The sequence below is a fragment of the Triturus cristatus genome, chromosome 7, assembly GCF_964204655.1.
Source record: "Triturus cristatus chromosome 7, aTriCri1.1, whole genome shotgun sequence".
In the NCBI taxonomy this organism is placed as follows: domain Eukaryota; kingdom Metazoa; phylum Chordata; class Amphibia; order Caudata; family Salamandridae; genus Triturus; species Triturus cristatus.
The window spans coordinates 667,069,847-667,091,418 of NC_140590.1; the positions used below are offsets into that span (position 1 = coordinate 667,069,847).

Below are 21,572 nucleotides of genomic sequence, written 5' to 3' on the forward strand. Positions count from 1 at the left end.
TGGAGTTAGAATAGTAATTTTTACCCCTATACTATCCAACACTTACCCCACTGTTGCACCCCCTGGAGTTAGAATAGTAATTTTTACCCCTATACTATCCAACACACACCCTACTGTTGCACCCCCTGGAGTTAGAATAGTAATTTTTACCCCTATACTATCCAATACTTACGTTAAATGCAATTTAAAATTATGCGTTGTAATGGTATGCGTTGTAAAGGTAGTATGTGATGTAATGGAATGCGTTGTAAAGGTAGTTTTTTAAAATGCGTTGTAGTGTCATGCAATGTAATGGAATGCGTTGTAGTGGATGTTGCGTTGTAAAAAAATGCGTTGTAAGTGCATGCGTTGTAAAAGTGTGTGTTGTAACGACATACATCCTGGCTAAGAGCTCCAGGACGTTCATATGCCACCCAAGGTGTTGGAGATCCCAAGTGCCTTGGACATTTATCCCGCATAGGTGAGCTCCCCACCCCACGAGAGATGCATCGTGATGATGGTCACATACTGAAGAAGGTCTAGAAAGGGCTTGCCAACTAACAAGTTGTTGCTGTTCTACTTAGGCAGAGTGTGATGAGCTCTGCTCATTATCAACACTAGATCCTTACAATGCCCTTCCACCTGTGTCCACTGCCTTGAGAGGCACTCTTGTACCAAGCGCATGTATGAAGCCATCATCCCCAACAGTTTCATCCCAGTTTGAACCACTGAGGAAGGACTGGATCTGTTGCAGTCGACAATGCAACTTTTTCGCAGGGAAAATAAGTTGTGAAATAAGGACACTGCTGTTTGCGTGTGTGTTAGGTATTGCCGTTTGCTGCTGCTCTTGATCATCCACTCGCCAAAGTATGGAAAGGCATGTATGGCATTTCTATTTAGATGCACAGCTACTACCACTAAGCACTCTGTAAACACCCTTGGAGCTATAGTGACCCCGAAGAGAAACATTTTGAACTGGCAGTGTCATCCACTTACCATGAACTCAAGGTACTGGTGATGTGCTGGGTGGATAGGGATCACTTGCGGAGAGGTGATTACTGTGTCCTCACCGCGGGCACAACTGTCCCATACATTCCACCACACAATGCAAGCTTCAGACCGTCAAAATTGACAGCACTACTTACCTTGAAGCAGTAGGGGGCAGAAGACATCAGAAAGACGTGAAAGCATGACATGGGATCTACATCAGTCGAACAGATCACTGGAACGGGGCCAGCAACCAGGATGCAGTCAGCATAGAAAGAGGACAGTCTGTGTGGCAGCCATCTTTGAATGGTTACCTACTAAAGAATCATAAGCAGCATTTGGGAATATTAACCACCACTGAAAAGCATTCTGCAATGTATTTTCACCCGGGAAGCGTTCCTGGCATATGGGAACTCTACTTAGAGGTACACATTGTAAAATACCTATCATGTATACTGGTGTGTCATTTCTTCAGGGCACCTACAATGGTGCACTACACTGTCAGATGGTGACACACAAAGATCCACGCTTAGTAGCCCGAGGTTCATTTTCCTTCACACAGACTTGGGGAACTCAAAATATTCAGAATTGTTCTGTTATAAACAACCCTGTGTCCTACCCTAGGTAGAAAGCTAAACAAATATAGCAACTCTTGTTCTCTGAAACAGTGAATAGTCTCCAACAAAACCTATGCCATCAATTATGAGAACTGCGAACAATATCTCAGACTCACCTCCAACATTCATTCTGAAAGAACTGGTGAGCACTAAGGGTTTCATCGTATCTGTGAATTCAGCAGTAACTACAACAAGCTGAAGTACAGTCCTTGATAGAGGCCGTTAACACGTTTCAGAACCAATTGCAACAATGGAAGGGTAAATTACGGATGTGGTGTCATGCCTAGACAAACAATCGTCCTGGGATCAGGCGAAATGGTTGTTGCACCAAAAGACTATTGACTTGGAAGACCACAGCTGATGGGATCAAATAAGGATCATGAGAATTCCAGAACAGGCAACGAAGGATGACATGTTCACTTTATTAGGTAATCTGCTAAAGACTCTCTTGGACATTACCTTTGCCCCACTACTATAGGTTCAGAGGGCGTACCAGGTCTGATCCAGCACTGCCGCCAATACATCCTAGCCTGCTGCGTCTGAAACTAGTAACTGCAAAAGATCACCATAGAGGCAAAAATTCAAGATTCACACCAATACGAAAATTAGCAAGTTATTATTACAGAGGAATTCTCAGCAACCACAAACATTAAAAGGAAATACTTTCTGGCCCTCCAACCCAGGTTGTGGAAGACGAACATTAAATATGAACCCTTAGAACCCGCTAATATGATCATCACAATCCAAGGCCGCACAACCAGGAGCCCTGGATACATTTCTAGATGATCTGGACGATGCAAACATGGACATAGCACACAAAGGGTACACCACCTCAAATAAGCTGCCAAATGACTTGGAACAGGAAACACTACTGGACAAGGAAGAGCTCTGATAATGGGAGACAGTGACATGGAAGTGATCCCATGGTGACAAACTGAGGCCATGGAAGACAGTAGATGCAAGGGACAAGTCGAGACCTCCCAAGAACTGAAAATAAAACCTCTTTAGGGCTAAATATAACTTTCTGTTACCTATACTTATTAACCTCTTTTTCTTTGCAGAGCTGATGTAAGCTAAGCTCTAGAAAGAGACATACCATGGGCAGTGGCCTTTACTAATATCCCGAGTTCTTACACCTCTGCCAAAACTATATGACTGACCATGTTGTGAAGAATACTCCGCTCTACTACTCCTCTGAATTATAATTGATATGCTATATTGGTGATTGAAAGTAGACCAAGGGGAAAGGTCCCAAGGGCCCTGCTGTCACAAGTCGCAACGCCACCCCTACCCTTCAAGACAAAAGAAGTAGGATCCCAGCGGCAAAGTGGTATCAGCGCTTCCCTGTTGGAAACAGAACCAGGCAGCTACAATCTAATCCTCACAACTCCCTTGTTAACAGTACTTGTTCGCCTGCCCCACCTCTGTCGATTAACGCATTCTTATTACTTTTACAGTCTTTACATACCCTATTGCACCACTATTATCTAACAAAAACCCCTGCACATTACAATCTCAGCCTGCGCCTGATACTAGCTGGAAAGAACCACTGAGACTTCTGATCAGTGAAGTTCAGCCGCAGGCTATTTAGGACATATTTAGGACATATTTCTATATCCCACATGACTAAATCAAGCTACAGCCAAGGAGACCACTGAAGGTAGTATCCATCGACGTCAATGGACTAACACACTTCATTAACAAAAAAAAGTTCTCACATTTCATAAGAAAGTGTTCGGAGAAGAGGGACCTGTTCAATGGTTGGAGGTCGAGGATTGGAATGAGTGAGCGGTCCATTTTGGGGATCAAAAAGTCCAGGAAGTACACACACCTGCCTTATTATGGTGTATGGGCACTGCTCCTATGCTGCTCTTTGCTAGGAGTACTTTAACTCTTTCTCCAGAAGGTGGTCTGAATTTAATACATAGTGGTGGGGCAGATGTTAAGAGGAATTGTGTGGAATTGGGCGAAATTCAAGGAACTGCCCTTCATGCACAACAGAGATGACTCGTTGACCTAAGGTGGAATTTTCCCACTGAGCAAGGTGGAGCCTCAGTTTTCTGCCAAAAATGTCAGATATAGTCTGGGGGAAGGGATGGAAAGACACAGTATGGCACTGTTGGTCTCTCACCTGAGCCAAGCTGGTTCTTGCACTGCCTGTTCTGCTGCCTGCTGATGGCTTTTCCCTCAGAAAACAACTCCTGTCCACATTTTAGATGGTCCTTTGGGAAGTACCTTACCAGGTCCTCCATTCCCTCCTAGTGCTACTGGTCGTAGATGGAATACGACGTTGAGTGGCCAACCCAAGTGCTACATGCTTCCCAGTGGTGTCAATTTGCTTCGACTCCTTATCAGGTATAACCAGCATCAAAGCCCTTTCACAGACAGTGTGTGTTAACAACAAGGGAGTCTGCCCACATAGTAAACTGGATCATCTGGGGCAGGCTTATAGATTTTTTCAACAGAAGCAGTGACAACATTTGCCGTAAAGTTGTTGGTGGCTAACCAACATGGGAAGGTAATGCACCACAGGCTTTGCATTGGACAGGGTCTCAACCAAAGATGTCATCATACTCAGTATGCAATTTGACCTGATCGTGCTTGGCATCTCACGGTATTACTGCATGCTATGCCGTACTATCCTCAATGGAAATGGTTTGGCATTAAAGTTGGGATCAGCTTCGGGGTCTAACACATGGTCCTCATAAGGATCCTCTCCCTCCTGAGGCCTGAAGGGCTCATCATAGGCGTCCTGTGGTGAGTAAGTGCTACCATCTCTGAGTCTGTGTCCTGTGGTACAGGAAGAGGAGAGCACGGGGAAGTGGTGGTGGTGGTGGTGGTGGTGGAGGAGGAGGAGTAGATGGCAATGGTGGGAACGTTGTATGGCTAGTCACCAATGCCTGACCCTTCTGGCAGTCTGTGGCCTGAAAGGGTTGAGTCTGGATTCTTCCTAAAAGATCTGATGGGGTTTCTTCGGAATGCAGATAAGTCCTAGACCTTTGGCCGGAATTTTGTACATGTTCGGGTGGATGAAAAGCTTATTTTGCATTTCATTAAGGACCTCGTATAGCTTCTCGAGGTTGACCCCTTTTTGGCGTCTGACTTTGTTGTCAAGGGCTACAGGCGCCAGCTTCACTGCTGGTAGGCGAGGAGCTTTCAGCGTCCATTCTGGCTCCATGTATGGCTTTTCCGAGCCTCGCGCCAAAGCAGTTTGAAATGTGGTGCAGTTTGATACCTTTGGATCAATGTCTTTGCATCTACCCAGCCTCCCAAGTCTATGGTGTCTCAGTCGGAAGGGAGAAACCTGTAGTTTTGTGCTGTGTCCTGCTCAAATTAGGGCTCAATGCCAGACTCCTGCAGGAGTGATGCTCTGCCTCTGTTGGTGGGCATTTTGGGGTTTGCCACTGACATTGCTGTACCGTGGAGACATAGTCGACCTGGTCTTTGGCCCTGAGACTGGCATGTGCTATGCCACTGGTTCGAAGAACTCAAACTTCTGTACGACATTGGAGATCTCGAAAAAGACGGTCTCTGCACCCTCTTCTGCTTAACCTGCCATAATGCTTAAGAGCTTAGTTTCCTGTTCCTCTGTGCCTGGCATATCTTTGGCTCTGAAAACGTCAGGCATCTCAAGCGAGGCTTGTCTTGACATCTTGTGATACACCCACCTTCTTTTCCTCCACTCCCTTAGGATTTTGGTTTTTTTGTAGCGGAAGACAAAGCATGCTTCACAGAGAGTTGCTATGTGATCTGTGGAAAAGCTGAGTTTGCAGACCACATGATGGTAGCTACAGGTGTATTTGGTGTTACACCTGTGAAAGAACTGGAAGGATGTATGTTTCATACTCTTACCCTAGGTGCATTCTCCAAGAAGCATCAACAAGGACTCAAAACTAGTCAAGGTTGAGCAGCATCACAATGTACTGGTCAGTGACTGTCAGATCCGAAGTCCAGGTGTAACGGACAGATGCCTTCATGGGCATGGTAGCCGTACTTTAGTCAAGCTGGTTGAAGGGTGCACTGCTGGAACCAGAAGAAAGAAGCGCTGAAACAGAGAAGGAAGAACCGTTGGGTTAAGACATCGATCCCAGAGCAGTGTTCCTAAACGTCTGAGCCACATGGTGGAAGAAAACACTCTGAGGTTGAGTCAGCATTCTGGGGCAAAACAGGTCTTGTGACCCTTAACAGCTTTGAAGAAAAGCAGGTTGAAAACGTCCTGGCCAAACACTAAGTGGCAGGATTATGCAAAGCATCTGAATCTACAGCCGCACATGCTATGAACATATCATTATTAAAGGTAATTAACTTTTTATTCTGATGGATACTTATTCTCATGGACTCCTAACCTTATGAATGAGTCCCAAAAAAATACCATCTGGGAAATGGGATTGATTAATTTCAGAGCAGTGTTGCAAGGAATTTATGGAACACCGCTCTGGAAAACTAGGTCATCGTGAGGCAATAATGAGAAGTAAAAGTACATAAGAATAACCACATGACCGCCAGGTAACTATCAGCCACTGAGAGGTTTCTGATAAGGACAGGATAAACTGACATGGCCCTTGTGGAGTAGGCATGAAGGCCAGACAGATCTTAACTGCACAGATGGATTGCCTTGCTTGTTTTATGCCCTTTTTGTGACAAGGAAGGATGGAGAGGCCGATACTGTTTTTCTCCTGTTATGTTAGCAACAATTATTTTAGAGCAACGAATCATACTCGGAGGAATATCTCGGTGCTTAGCTGAACACAGACAAGCGAACCAACAAAGCGGAAATAACCAGCAAGAATACTCAAGTTTTTAGGAGTTTTTTAAAACTTTACAAACTCTGTACATTAGCAGAGATAGTTTGTTCCAGTGGAAGAGGGCAGGATAGGAGAAACACTTCCCGCCGAATCTCGCAGTATGAATTCGGGGAATTTGCAGAAAGGCTTTATCATTGGATCTTAATAGTCTGGCCAGGTATTGCGTCTAAGCCTATTTTACAAATATGACGGAGCATTGCCATTTACAGACTTATTGGGTAAGGCAACATAACCTAAAGAGGAGCCTTTTTCTCATCGTTAGCCAGTGCAGAGAGTTCAAAATCAGAGCAGCAGCGGAACCAGATCAATTATTACAAAGTAGTCTGTCTGGCGTATTCTGCAATACCTGCAATTTAGACAACAGAGTTTCATTAGCAGCTACCAGTAAAACATTGTGATAGTCTAGGCGGCTTGTAATTAAGTTTTGAACTAGAAGTTGGAGGGAGCCAAAGAAATGCTTTTTTCAATAACCGCATGGTGACAAAACCAGATCCACAAATAGTAGATGCATGCTTTTTGATAGACAGAGCGAGATCTAACTGTATGCCTACATTTTTTACTACTTGCTTTGGGGATGGGGATGGTGCTGGCCCCAATTTGGAAGGCCACCAATCCGTCTTCCACAATGCCTGAGCTTTAGAAAATAGGAGTATCTCAGTTTCGTCTCCGGTTAATTGTAGACAGTTGCTCGACATCCAGAGAGCTATTTTCTTCATACAGTCAAAGAAGTGGGATTTCACCCTTCTAAATGTTGATCAAAGGAGATGACCAATTGTGTGTCATCGGCGTATGAAATTGTCTCAAAGCCACATGCCTTGATGATCTGTGCCAGGGGGGCAAAACAGAAAGTGAATAAAGTGGGGCTAAGTGTGGAACCCTTTGTCAACAGGCATGGTACAAGATTTAAAGGGATTCAGAGAGATGGTTTGGATATGATCTTTCAGAAAGTGGATAAACCATTGGTGTGCCTTACCACAGACTCCCATGGGAGACCGTGTTGAAGGCCCCCGTCAGATCTAGAAGCACTAGCATCGCTGGGATGCTTTTGCCCAGGAGTACTCTAATGGTGTCAGTGAATGCGACTAGTGTTGTATCTGTGCTGTTGGGAGTCTATGAAAACCGATTGACAGGGGTTAAGGAGCCTATGCTCTTCCAAAGCTGCTTCTTAATTCCTACGATTCTGGTGTCACTTCTAATTTGCTCACCACAGCTGGGCTCAGACAATGCAGGTACTGTTGTCATTACAAATTGATCCCAAGTGTTTAGTGAGGATTGCAAGTGTGCCCCTTGAAGGGACAGAAGCTCCCCTGGAGGGCAATGGATGAGCCTTACTGCACTTATTTTAATGTTGATTAATGAATAATCACCTGCTCACCACAGTGATAAGCAGATCTACAGGGGCAGATGACGACCCACTCTTCTACCTGTGAGCCGCTGTGTAACTAGCCTCTACAAGATTATTAAGAGTCTGTTGTGCAGTTTCAATACTGTTTAAAGCTATGTCGCAAACAAGCAGATTCCAGGTACCAGGAAGCCAAGCAGTGTTTCTCATGCTTTCAATTGCTGGGAGTTAGAGCAGCTGTACAGGGCAGTAGGAGCGGTGAGTTTCTCTTAGGACCTGGTATAGCCTTCAAAAGCAGCGCACCCTTTACTATTTTAAATCATCTGTTTTTACTGTGCTTAAGTATAAATGTTTCTCAAAAATGTTTTACTCGATGCCATTTAGTACTTTAAAAATGAAGCACTACGCGGTGGAAGTGGTAGCTGTAATGGAATTGGACTGCACCATTGGTCGAAATGATTGCTGTCCTATGACAATTTTGGGTACCAGCATTAATTTCTTTACAAACGAAACGATCCACAGCTTTTGACTTGCTCCAATAAACAAACTTTCAGTATCCTGTATACATTGATTTCTTTTGGTTTTCTGGGAGCCAAGATGCCATCTGTCACTACTGCAGGTACACTAAAGGTCTTCTGTTGGCAGTCGCAGCAGGTCGGCCCTATGCAGGAGATAAAGAGGGGCACACTGCTGAGACCCAACAAACTTTGTGCCAAATCCTCCTCACCTAGTATGGGACAATCCGGATTAGTAGTGTTTGATCCTTCACATCATTTGCAGGACTTTTGATTAGTGCAATAAGTGGAAATGCGTAAAGCAGACTATGAAACCGGACGAACCTGAAGGCATCTTCCAGGGACTCACCTAGGAGGAAGTGTATTGCACAGAACCAGTAATACATAATGTTCAGAGCCAAGAGAACCATCCACAGACACCACAATCTCCCCTAGAGAGAGTGAGATGATTCAGCGAGTCTACGCTCACATTCAGTGTACTGCAAGGGGTTCTACAGCTGGAAACACACCACTGCAGTGCCTATCACAAAAAGCATAAGGGCATGTTCATGAGAGCTGTCTGGATATCTTCCAAAAAGCCAGTGGAGCCTTATCCTGACATTTCTATACACAGACTAAGTGTTGTGGCCATTAAGCAAGGGTCTGTCTCAGCATAGTCCAAGCCTCACCTCAGAATTTGCTCATAGGCATCTGGACCATCAATAATTGTATCTGAATGATGTCTCTTCATTTGTTCTGGAAGGATTATGGTAGCCTTTTTTGCGAACTGCCACAAAGTGTGGACATATTGGCCAAGAAGGCATGTGGCACTGGTAGAGAAACGGGCTAGTCTGACAGTAGTAAAAACATTTCTGCCTAAAGAAGTCTTTAGGAAAGGTGTTTGGGTTCAATTTGGTAGATGTTTCTTACACCATTATGCTCTCTAGTAAGGGATGCAAGGACAAGAATTTCAGATCCGGGGACATCAGTCTTTGGCTATGTGAAATTTGTCGGCCTACTGCTATGCTTGAAAAGGGATTCTCTTTGGCAGCCAAAACTAGCTCAAAAAGTGGATCACTGAAAGGGAGAAAGGTTCTAAAACAAACAATGACGGTTGCAATACTTAACCCCTTCCATGCTTATGACGAGCCCAGCTCGTCATGAGGCACAGTGGAGCTGTGCTCATGACGAGCTGGGCTCATCATAACGGTCGCGGCACTCCCACGTGCAATTTATTCCCTGCCTGTGCGGGAGAATCAATCAGTGGGCGGAGTCGTGACGAGCCCAGCTCATCATGAGCACAGCTCCACTGTGCCTCATGACGAGCTGGGCTCGTCACGAGCACTGCGGCACCGCCTGCCCTCCTCCCCCCCGCACCGTGGGGGTATTACCCCCGCAGCGAAGGGGTTAAGTGAGCATTTTAGATTTCTGTTCCAGAATGAGAAGGGGGAGTTCCAGTGATTTCACTGCTTTGCGTACCTGGAGGTAAAAGAAGAAACTTCATCGCAGGGTGGTCCAGATGGCTAAGAGTTGTCACTTTATAGAGAGGTATCCAGCCCCCTAGTATTATGGAAATCTAGATAGAAACCACTATCTGTAAGGAAGAATGAGGTTGTCACCCCCTGACTTGTGTTCCTTCTTACATTAGTAATCCTTGTTAGACATCTACAAAAGCAACCGAGTCGGACACAAAATGTTCCTCCATACTATCAAATCTCTGAATGTAGGGAGGTATTAAACCAAGGGCTCATCGTCAAAACCAGCCTGAACCTTCTCCTTTGCAATTCAGATGATGTCAGATAACTTCAAAGGTTGTGTAAGTGGTGCTGAAATCAGATCCGAGGGTGGTGTAGGTGTCGTAAGTAATGTCAGAGGCAAATGGGATAGCACCTTTGGAGTCATATGCTTCACTTGAAGCTGTGCAGGTTCCTGTCAAGGTGTGCACCCTAGTGATGGTGGAGTCAGAGCCACTGCACTTGCTGAACATGTGGGATCAGACCCTCCCTCCTCAGGGAGCAACACATAGGTTTAAGGGGCTATTCCGAAGATCTCCATCAAGGCCAATTGGAAGGCATCAACCACAGCAGGGTAGGTAGAGGGAGGCATTAAATTCTGTTTCACTTTGAAAACTGGGATCATCTCCAAATAAAAGAGCCAGACGTCAGGAAACCGCAAGGTCAAGACTCCAAACATTCCAAGAAGTCCCTGTACATATTTTTAGAAAATTTCTTGAGGGACCACTCTCTTATTAGGTGTTTTAACTGAAGGAGAGAGAGCAAACTCTTTGAGGTGTCCTTGCTTGCTCCAACCAAAAAAGTTTTCCCCTCCTGCTCTTGGAAGGGCTGGAGGAGCAACAGACTCAGGCAAGACACTGTTGTTGGATCCAGGACACCACATACAGATGCTGTGTGGCAGCACTACTGAACAAGGAAGAGAACACAGAGGAGTACCAGGAGTTGCACGTGAAAGAGGCAGAAAAATCGCTAAAGAAACTGGGTGTTGTGGATGCACTGGAAATGACGGTCTAGATGGCGAATATGCCTTTGAGAATTCAGAGTCCGATGTAGCAGGAAACCTTCTTGTCTTCATCTTTCTGGCAATCAAAAGTTTTCAAATGGAAAAAGAAGAACCAGTGTGTCTTGAAGTCTATAGGTGTCTCAATGCCATGGTATCTCTTGTCAAACATCTTTTCTAACTCTCAATGTCAAATATCTTCTTCTCTTGGACACCGATTCAGTTCTCAACGACTAACACTTTCAAGTTGGTACTGTACCTCACCTTGACGTTAAATTACTCAACCATGAATGGGAGCGTCAGTGTGGTTTCTGGTTTGGATCTTCCTCTTGTGAAGTCCTCAGAGAGTGGTGGCAGAGCAGTGATGACCTCTGTCTGCGATGTGACTGTCAGGGAGGCAAAGTATATATAGATCACGGAAATGTGATTTTGCTTTTTTTCAGCCGCAAACGGCAAATAAAGATGGATTTTTTTGCTGAGTAAATTTATGTCACAAAATTACAGATAAAAACAATAAAGACTAACATATGTTGAGTGAAGCTTGTCTGAACTAAATCTGAAGAGATTTAGCTGCAAAAAAGCCAAAAAGGATACACTCAGTGCTTCAAGATCCGGTCACCAGGAGCTGGAAAAAAGGACTGGGGTAACTGTAACCTGCTGGGAATGATGGCATACTGGGGGGCTGTGGCCCCTTAATGGTGCAATGTCAGTTTTCATGCTACCATAGCTGCAGCTTATATTTCTGATTTTGAAGCTGTGAAGAGTCCTGTAAAGATGTGCACCTGATCCCATTAACTCCATTTCCTTCACAAAATGATTGAGAATTAGGTTCTTAAGAAAAGTTTCTCTTTTCTGGTAACATTTCTATTCCTTAATATTATTTGGCCTTAAAAGTAAATGAAAGAATTTGGCAAATATATTCCATTTGGTAGGTTGCACAAATATTTAATGTTATATAAAAAAAGATTTGGCCTGCCTGAAGTAAGGAGAAAAAGGAACACAAAAGGAATATTTATTTGAAAGAAGTGGTACAGTATCCTGCATGCGTGAGGGACTATTCAGTGCTCATGATTATTGTTAGAAATTAGGTTTCTGTTTGGCACAGGTATGCACACTGTCCAAACAGGCACCACAATCCTAGTCAGGGTAAGTCAGATGCACACCATAAATTAACCTGTGCTCACCCTCTGGTAGCTTGGCACAGAGCAAGCAGGCATAACTTAGGAGGCAATTTGTAAAGTATTTGAGCAAAATCAAAACAGTAAATCAGTGACAACACTACACAAAAAGATACCTCGCCTGGTTAGAACAATAGAGCCTAATTTAATGAAGAAAACAATCCCGAAACGATCAATAAGTAGAACCGGAGTTATGAATTTTTACAGAACATCTGCAAATATAGTGCTTAAAAGCATAAAGTGTCAACCAAGGCTATCTGGTTGCGCTTGACAGGGTTAACTCCAAAAGTTGAGGCCGACCGTAATGGAGCGTGGGTCAGATACAGGGAACCAACCTTGTCCAGGTGCATAAATACCTTATGCATTCGACTTTGGCCGATGCGTGGAGCAGAGGAAGCGATGCGTCATTGTCGATCCCTCTGGATATAGGTGATGTGTCAGTTCCGAGGCAAGTAAATCGAGATGCACTGTTGATGGCTTATTCCGATGTAAGTGATACGTCGTTGTCGAGCCACGCAGCCAGCGATGCGATGGCTTCGAAGCAGGAGATGCGTCGGCGCCAAAGGAGATGCATTGGTTCCAACCGGCGCAATGACAGCAATGCGTGGGTTTTGTTAAGTTGCAGCACAGCTCTTCCACGGGTACAAGACTGGATTGGCACCAGTTGGCAGGGCAAGACTCACAGTTGTCAAAATCCAGGTGCTGTAGCAGACTTGTTGGAAGTCTTTGATGTCCCTGAGACTTCAGAACAGAAGACAAACCAGCAAGTCTTGGAGACACTTTTGTTCTGGGGTGTAGAGATGCAGGTCCAGTCCTTCTCACTCCTGGGAAAGGAGGGTAGCAGTCATCAGGACAGACACAGCAGAGGAGGAGTCCAGAAAAGTTCAGCAGAGTGACAATCCTTTCAGCAGCACAGCAGTCACTCTTCCTGGCAGAATAACCACACATCCAGACGTGTACTGAGTTGGTGGTGTAGAGGTCTAGTACTTGAACCAAGTTGGGCCTTTAAAGTGGGGGAGACTTCAAACAGGGACCTTTGAAGTGCGCAGAGTCCTTGCCCTTCCTGCTCTGGCTCCAGACTAACTACAGATAGGTATGCAGCCCTTTGTGTGGGGGCAGGAACAGCCTATTCCAGTGTGTCGGCTCCTCCCTCCCATCCTGCCCAGGATGGCCCAGCAGTCATACTTAAGCCCCCTTTGTGTGTGGTTGTCTGAGGGAATGCAGGCTGCCGCCCACCAAAAACATGTATTCAGAGACAGGCAGAAGGCACAGAATGGTTAAAGTAACAAAATGCCAGCTTTCTGACTAGCAACTTAAAATGCAACTGTACCATAAGTACTGTATCATAAGTTGTGATTTACAGAGACAGCAAACTTGGAAAGTCAATCTTTCCCCAACTCGAAATTACACTTATAAAGTGACATAAGGTAATCCAAATGTTAATCAGTGGGAGAGATAGGCCTTGCAGTAGAGAAAAACAAATGTAAGAGTTTTTCATTGCCAAGACAAGTAAAACTTAAAAGTACATGTCCAACTTTTTAAATACACTTCATCCTGCCCATGGGGCTGTCCAGGGCTTACCTTATGGGTGACATGTTTTAAAAAAGAAGGATCGTAATTGGCAAGAGGGTTGACTTGCGAGGTCGACATGTCAGTTTAAAGCTGCACACACAGGCTCTGCAATGGCAGGCCTGAGACAAGTTTAAAGGGCTACTAAAGTGGGTGGCACAATCAATGCTGCTGGCCCACTAGTAGCATTTAATTTACAGGCCCTAGGCACGTGTAGTGCACTGTACTAGGGGCTTATATGTAAATTAGATATTCCAATTGTGGGTAAGTCAATTTTACCATGTTTTAGAGAGTGAGCAAATGCACTTTAGAGCTGGTGAGCAGTGGCAAAGTGTACAGAGTCTTAAAGCCAGCAAAAATGAAGTCAGAAAAACAGGAGGTTAGAAGGCAAAAAGTCTAGGGAAACACTGCCAAAGATGCCAGTTCTAACTATTATCAATGGATATCTCCTGAAGGAGAATTTAGAAATCAAGCCTGAATCAGAAATGTTAAGGAAAGGACATTAGCAGAAGAGACTTGCATGAAATTGTAGAGACAAAAAATATTAGAGGATTTGATCAACTGGAAAGAAATGTCAAAGACCTGATATTCCTACAGGTCGCTTTGATCTCCTCCAGACACTGAGGGCCTGATTCACAAAGGTAAAGTTGGACTTTTAATCTAAGTATAGATCAAAATTCTAACTTTACTACTTTTCAGTATCCACAAAGGAAAGTTACGAGTAGTATCTTCACGTCCGCACTCAGGGCGGAGATCTGCACCAAGTGCGGAGCTCCTCCCAGTCAAAAACTCCGCCCGAGTGCGGGCATAAACATACTGCTCGTAACTTACCTTTCTGAATACTGAACATTGTAAACTTAGACTTTTGGCTTAAGTTTACCTTTGTGAATCGGGCCGTCAATGTGCTATGATCTCGTTGAAATCTGAAACAAATACAATTTGTGGATTATCATAACCAGGGATCATATGAGAAATATTTAAGGGCTTCATTAAGTTTCGTGGTTCATGCTATATTCAGGTATGAAACAAGTTTATAAGCTGCCATGTTGTTCACTCATATCCTGAGTTTGATGTAAAATATTTTCAATAAAAAATAAAGTCCTTGGGTGTTATATTTGATGAAAGGCTACAGGTTATCCAATCATTTTATCATCATCTCATGCTCTTATGCAAATTGTCTCATCCATGCTTAGAAAAACAGAGAATATATGGAAAGGGTTATGATTGGATCAAAAAGACTTGTTTGCAGGAACCTCAGAACTTTACATCAATAAGCTGCAGGGATCAGAAACTGGAACAGTTTTCATCTTACTTAGGAAGATACATATTTTCCCACTCTTGAGAGACATGCACTGGTTGGCAGTTGTTTTGTGAATTTACATTTAAAACTCTTACTCTAACCAACAAGTCTTGCTAATGTAATTTGTCTAACTCAAGCAATGCTTCACACCTTACAATCCAACCAGTCCATCAAGGTCAGATGAGAAAGTAATTGCTAGTAACTAATGTAAAACTGTCCCTGAACACCTACAGCAGACACAGCCGCCCCTCCACTTCAGGAGGGCGTTAAATACTTACTTATATTACTTAGTTTGTGTTTGTTGACACAGTACTTAGTTGTCTACATTAGGGAATCATTGCTACATAAAACAAAATGATGACTGATTAATTAAAAATGCAAGGCATTTTTGGGTTGCAGTGTATAGTGTCACTGTTTGACAACTGGGAACATACCAGAGCCCTATGTTAAACATGGTATTACAATAGATAAGGCACAGATGATATGGTATACCAGGCAACTGGCAGAATAACTGTGCCCAACGGTGAGCATATAACATGGTATTACAATAAGTAAGGCAGGGATCATATGGTATACCGGGCATCAGTGTGCAAGCTATGGATTAGCCATAAATGACAGAATGTCTGTGTTCTTCACTGGGGAGTACCTCAGTGTAGGCTAGCAATGTGCTATTGCACAAGTTACTACTTGTGTAACGATATATCTGTATGAGACATTAGTTAGTGATAGATTCCTTACCTTAGAATATCCCCAGGCATCAGACTGGATCCGGAAAGCTTTTGTCAGCAGTACCCCTGCGTATCGATTGGCGTCGTCGTCAGCTCCGCGTGTGTCGCTGGCGTCGTATTCGCTGAGATGACGTCACTGGAGCTACTTAGATGCGCCCACGCGCGATGTCAGTTCTGTACACAACTTTCCGCAACAGGAACGCAGAGCCATGTAAGATACTGACCACTGGTGCACAGAAACTAGGGCCCGAAAGGATGACCTTAACCATAGAAATCAGTTCGCAGAATGGGGAGGATGGGTGGGGCAGTAAGGAATCTATCACTAACTAATGTCTCTTACAGATATATCGTTACACAAGTAGTAACTTGTGCATCTGAAAGAGACACGTTAGTGATAGATTCCTTACCTTAGAATAGATACCCCAGCAATACCAACCCCGGTGGTGGGTCTGCGAACAAGATTACACCAGAAAGTCACGGAGAACAGAACGGCCAACGAAGCCGCCTCTCCGGACCGGACTGTCAAGGCAATAATGCTTTGTAAAAGTGTGCAGCGAACCCCTGTGGCAGCCTGACAGATGTTCTGCAGGGGGGAACCGCGTCCCAATGCAGTAGTAGCAGCTGTCACCCTGGTAGAATGGACACGCAGCCCCACCGGAGGTTCCTTTTTAGTCATAGAATAACAGGCCTTGATACACAAGACGACCCAGCGGGAGATAGTCCTCTTGCGAACAGCCCGGCCTTTCTTGGCACCTGCATAGCCAACAAAGAGCTGGTCATCCACCCGGAATGCTTGTGTGTGATTCAAGTAAAAGGAGAGCGCATGTTTTGGGTCTAGACAGTGGAGCCTCTCTTCCTCTCTGGAAGGGAGCGGAGGCGAAAAGAAAGTGGGCAAGGTGATAGTCTGCCCTATGTGGAAGGCAGTGACAACCTTTGGCAAGAAGGAAGGACGAGTACGAAGCACAACCTTGTTCGGATGAACCGACAGAAAAGGAGGCTTACAAGAAAGAGCCTGAAGCTCACTCACTCTCCTGGCAGAGGTGATAGTCACCAGGAAGGCAGTTTTCAAAGTCAAAAGACGTAAAGGACAATTGTGAAGCGGCTCAAAGGGAGCGCACATGAGATAAGTCAAAATAAGATTCAAGTCCCACTGAGGCATTATGAAAGGAACAGGAGGGAACATATGCGTAATGCCTTTTAAGAATCTCTGTACAACAGGGTACTTGAAAAGAGAAAGCTGATCTGGAAGCCGCAGAAAGGCTGAAATGGCCGTAAGGTAGCCCTTGATAGTGCCAGAGAAGAGCCCTGCCGGGCCAGAGAAAGAAGGAACAAAAGGACCTCAGAAAGAGGGACACAAAGGGGGTCCACAGTCTTGGCTGTGCACCATGCCACAACTTGTTCCACCTGCAGGCGTATACCTGTACCTATATTTAGTGGAGGAACGCCTGGCTGCCAGAATAACATCACAGACCTCGGGAGGCAAGTCAAAAGGAATCAGCTGTCGCCGCTCAATCTCCATGCATGAAGGTGGAGGCTGGACAGGTTTGGGTGGAGAACCGTCCCGTGCTGCTGCGACAGATGATCCTCCCGCAGAGGCAGTCGTATCGTGGGGATCCAGGCTCATACTGAGTAGCTCGGGATACCAAACTCTTCAAGCCCAGTCCGGAGCCACAAGAATGACTTGGGCCCAGTCATGCCTGATTTTCTTCAGCACTCTGGGTAGAAGAGGTTTAGGCGGAAAGGCGTACAACAGACCGCAGCTCCACTTGTGACGAAAAGCATCGCCAAGCAAGTGCCGCCTTGGAAATTCCAACGCGCACAACTGCGGACATTGCGCGTTCTCTTCTGTGGCGAATAGATCTAACCAAGGCTCTCCCCACTATTGAAAGAGACCTTGCGCCACCTCCGAGTGAAGACGCCATTCGTGATCAGACACCGGCGGCTGAGTTCGTCCATCCTGGTGTTCAAAGAACCCGCCAGGTGTTGAATCGTCAAGGAGATGCTGTGCCGTTCCAGCCAGGTCCAGAGGCGTAGAGCCTCCTGACATAGGGTCCACGACCCCACCCCGCCCTGTTTGTTGTAATACCACATGGCGGTGGTGTTGTCCGTGAACACCTACACTACCTTCCCCCTGACAGAGGGAAGGAATGCCTTCAGTGCAAGAAGGATTGCCCGAAGCTCCAGAAAGTTTATACGGAGCCGGGACTCCGCCGGAGACCAGAGGCCTCTGATTTCCGCCTGTCCCATGTGGCCGCCCCATCCCAGGAGGGACACATCCGTCACCACTGTGTGCTCCGGTTGGGGAAGGGAGAGGGATCTGCCACTGACCCAATGCGGATTCGTGAGCCACCACTGCAATTGTTGTGCAGTGCCCTCCAAGATCTGACGTAGTGGGACAGGTTCCCCATATGCTACGCCCACTGGAACTTCAGGTCCCACTGCAGAGCCCGCATGTGCCACCTGGCATGGTTGGTCAGCAGGATGCAGGAGGCCATGAGTCCTAGCAGCCTCAAGGTCGTCTTGACCGAAACCCAGGACAAGGGCTGAAAGATCGGAATCATAGCCCGAATGTCCTGGACTCGCTGTTGCGGAGGATAAACCAGAAACAGCGCCGTGTCCAGAACCGCTCCGAAGAAGAGGAGCTTCTGAGAGGGAATCAGGTGCGACTTCGGCACATTGATGCAAAACCCCAGCAAATGCAGGAGGTCGGCTGTAGTCTGGAGGTGGGAGACGACTGTGGGGGGCGAACCCGCCTTGAACAACCAGTCGTCAAGATAGGGGAAGACTGAAACCCCTGATCTGCGCAGATGAGCTGCGACCACCGCCATCACTTTTGTGAACACCCGAGGGGCGCTGGTAAGGCCAAAGGGGAGCATGGTGAACTGAAAATGCTCCTGGCCCACCGTGAATCGCAGGTAACGCCGATGGGCCGGCAGGACGGGAATATGAAAATAAGCGTCCTGCAGGTCCAGTGCCACCATCCAGTCTTGTGGGTCGAGAGCAGACAAGACCTGAGCCAGAGTGAGCATTTTGAACTTCTCCTTCCAGAGGAAGAGATTTAGGTTCCGAAGGTTTAAGATGGGACGCAGACCCTTGTCCTTCTTTGGAACCAAGAAGTAGTGGGAGTAACAACCACGACCTACTTCTGCATCGGAATGCGCTCAATGGCCCCCTTGGCCAAGAGGGCCGTAACTATCTGCTGGAGAAGTGCCAAATGATCCCCCGACATGCGGTGGAACTGCTGTGGCATGGCTGGGGGGGTAGACTCGAAGGGGAGGGAGTAGTCCTAACGAACAATTTCCAAAACCCACCTGTCTGATGTAATGGTGCGCCAGTGGAGGAGGTGATGACGAATCCTGCCCCCTCTCACTGGCGTCCGGTGGGCCTGAAACACCGGACTAGGAAGGTGTGGAGGCACTGGCAGCAGAGGTGTGGGTGGACTGACCCGCACGCTGGCCCCGTGACCCGTCTCTGCGAGCCCCACATCTGCAGCTGCGCTAGGACTGTTGATGCGCAGGCTTGTTCTGAAATGAATGGGTTTGTACGCCCCTTCCGGAGCTTTGAAAGGAATGAAAGTTAGAAGCGGAAGGAGTACGTGTAGCCGAAAGGCCTATGGACTTGGCCGTGGCCCGAGAGTCCTTGAAACGCTCTAATGTGGAATCCGCCTTATCACCAAAGAGGCGAGTGCCATCAAAGGGCATGTCCATCAAAGGATTCTTTACATCTGCCAAAATCCAGTCGTCCTCAACCAAGCATGACGACGGAGCGCCACCGTTGTGGAAATCGCCCTACCCAGCGAACTTGCGGTATCAAGACCACAACGTATAGTGAATTTGGCCGCGTCTCTCCCCTCCATTAGACCGGACCCCCTCCGGACACTGATGTAGCACTTGTTCAACCACATACCATACAGAATGGAAAGAGCAGCCCAAGAGACAGGCAGTGTTCACAGACCGCAGTCCAGAACTTGTGGAAGAATAAATCTTCTTGCCAAACTGCTCCAACTTCTTGGATTTCTTGTCTGGAGAAGCAGAAGGAAATGCACTCGGGGACGTCGAGGCTTGAACCACCAAACTCTCAGGTGTAGGGTGAGGAAGGCAGGGTCGCCCGGGGCCGGGCGATGGCGTCGGCCTACACCCTTGTCCACAGGGGCCCATGTGTTGGGCCGGGACCAGGTCCCCAGAAGCACATCAGTAAGTGCATCATTAAACGGCAACAGCGGTTCTGTAGAAGATGAGGCTGGCCGAAGCACTTCAGTCAGTAGGTTGGTCCTGACAGCCACAGTAGGGAGCTCAAGGCCAAGAGCCTCGGCCGCCCTATGTAGTACCGTGGAAAAGGTACCACTCTCCTCCATAGTAGCTGAAGGGGATGGTGAACCAGGCGCCGGAGTGTAATCCAGGCCACCGGCCCCCGCCTCCTTATCCCAGTCGGAGACAGACTCGCACTGTGCTGCGAGAGGGTCTTCAAACCCCTCCCAGTCCTCCCCTTCCTCCGCAAGTGGACGAGGATGTGGACAAATAAAAGGGTAAAAGTTCCCCATCGGCGTTGGGATCGGCGTCGGGAGACATCCCTCCGGCACCGTGTTGACATCGGAATAGAAGTCGATGCTGGCGTCGGTCACCGGCGCCGTCAGCATCGGCGCTGCCGGCGCCGTCGGCATCGGCGCCACCGGCATCGGCGACGTCGATGTTGGCGGGGCTGTACGGGGTCCACCCGCAAGAACGGGGAGCCCCGGCCAGAGCCATGGAGGCCTCTGGGGGTCGACGACGTCGGGACTGGAGCCGGCGACGTCAAGGAACGCGGAACAGTGGGGCCTACGGGGCCCGAAGGCGTGCTGACGGGGCCGCACGGGCCGAAGATACGTGCCATTGCAGACATGAACTCTTGCAATTCGGCCGGAGTCGCCGATGGACCCGGTTTAGGTGGATAAGCCAACGGTAACTACTCAGGCCCTGTTGGAGCCGCAGGGGCGGCGCCACCTGCCCCCTCAGCCACGTCCCGCGACTGGCAAGGGGAGGACGAAGAGCGGCGACGCTTGTTCGACTTCTTGTGCTTCGCCTTACCTGACTCCGAGTGCGAAGACTTTGAATGATGGTGCTTGCTCTGCGACCGGGCCCTCGACCTCCCATGGGACCGGGACCTGGAACGACATGGGGCCGACTCCCAGGCCTCCAGCCACTTTCGGGACCGCTCCCACAAAGTTTTCGGGGCCATGGCCCAGCAGTGGGGACACGACTCGTGTCGTGGTCACGCCGCAGGCAGAATACACTCACTGTGCGGGTCTGTCAGCAACATCGTGCGCGGACAGGCCCCGCAAAGTTTGAAACTGGGTATCCCTTTGCACCAGGGGTAAGTTTACTTACAATTTATAACAAACAAATACTTAGTCAACAAGTGACGGGGTACCGCTCTCTCCGGATCTGCGCTTGCTGGCGCGGAAAAAGAAAGAACTGACGTCAGAGCGCGTGGGCGCGTCTAAGTAGCTCCAGTGACGTCATCTCGACGAATACGATGCCAGCAACGCACACGGAGCCGTACGACGACGCCTAGCGACGCGCAGGGGTACTGCTGATGAAAGCTTTCCGGATCCAGTCTGACGCCTGGGGATATTCTAAGGTAAGGAATCTATCACTAACGTGTCTCTTTCAGATATGCATTTACACTGCCTGTTTGAAGTTTAGACCAACTAAGAAGCCAGAGGAAAGTACATAATAAGCACATCGTTTAGAACAGAGATCTTTTAGCTCCTACTTTATTTGTTCGAGAGAAAATGATACAGATTTATGCGCAAGGTGCAAGTCATACTATTTACTACTTTTGACATACCTGCTCCAGCGTTGACTGAGAGAAACTGTACTCTTCAATACCAAAAGCATGTTTTGCTGTGGAAAAGATATTGGAGAATATTGTGATAAACAGAAAACAGTTCATAATTCAAAGGAAATATGCACAGATAACTGTACTACAGGATCATAAAAGCATGTCAATTTAGTGACCATGGGATTTGCTGAACTGAGTTAATACTGATGCGGGAATCTTTTGTAATCACCTGCAAAAGT

At 47.0% G+C, this 21,572-nt stretch overlaps 1 protein-coding gene across 1 annotated transcript in view; it reads right to left on the reverse strand.

The window, feature by feature from the left end:
• The window catches only part of LOC146810320 (cholesterol transporter ABCA5-like), a 1,540,893-nt gene that overhangs the window by 76,561 nt on the left and 1,442,760 nt on the right, over window positions 1-21,572 (reverse strand). Inside the window, exon 38 of the mRNA XM_085617316.1 lies at window positions 21,340-21,395. Within this exon, the coding sequence (XP_085473442.1) occupies window positions 21,340-21,395 (56 nt within the window). The remainder of the gene's footprint in view (window positions 1-21,339; window positions 21,396-21,572) is intronic.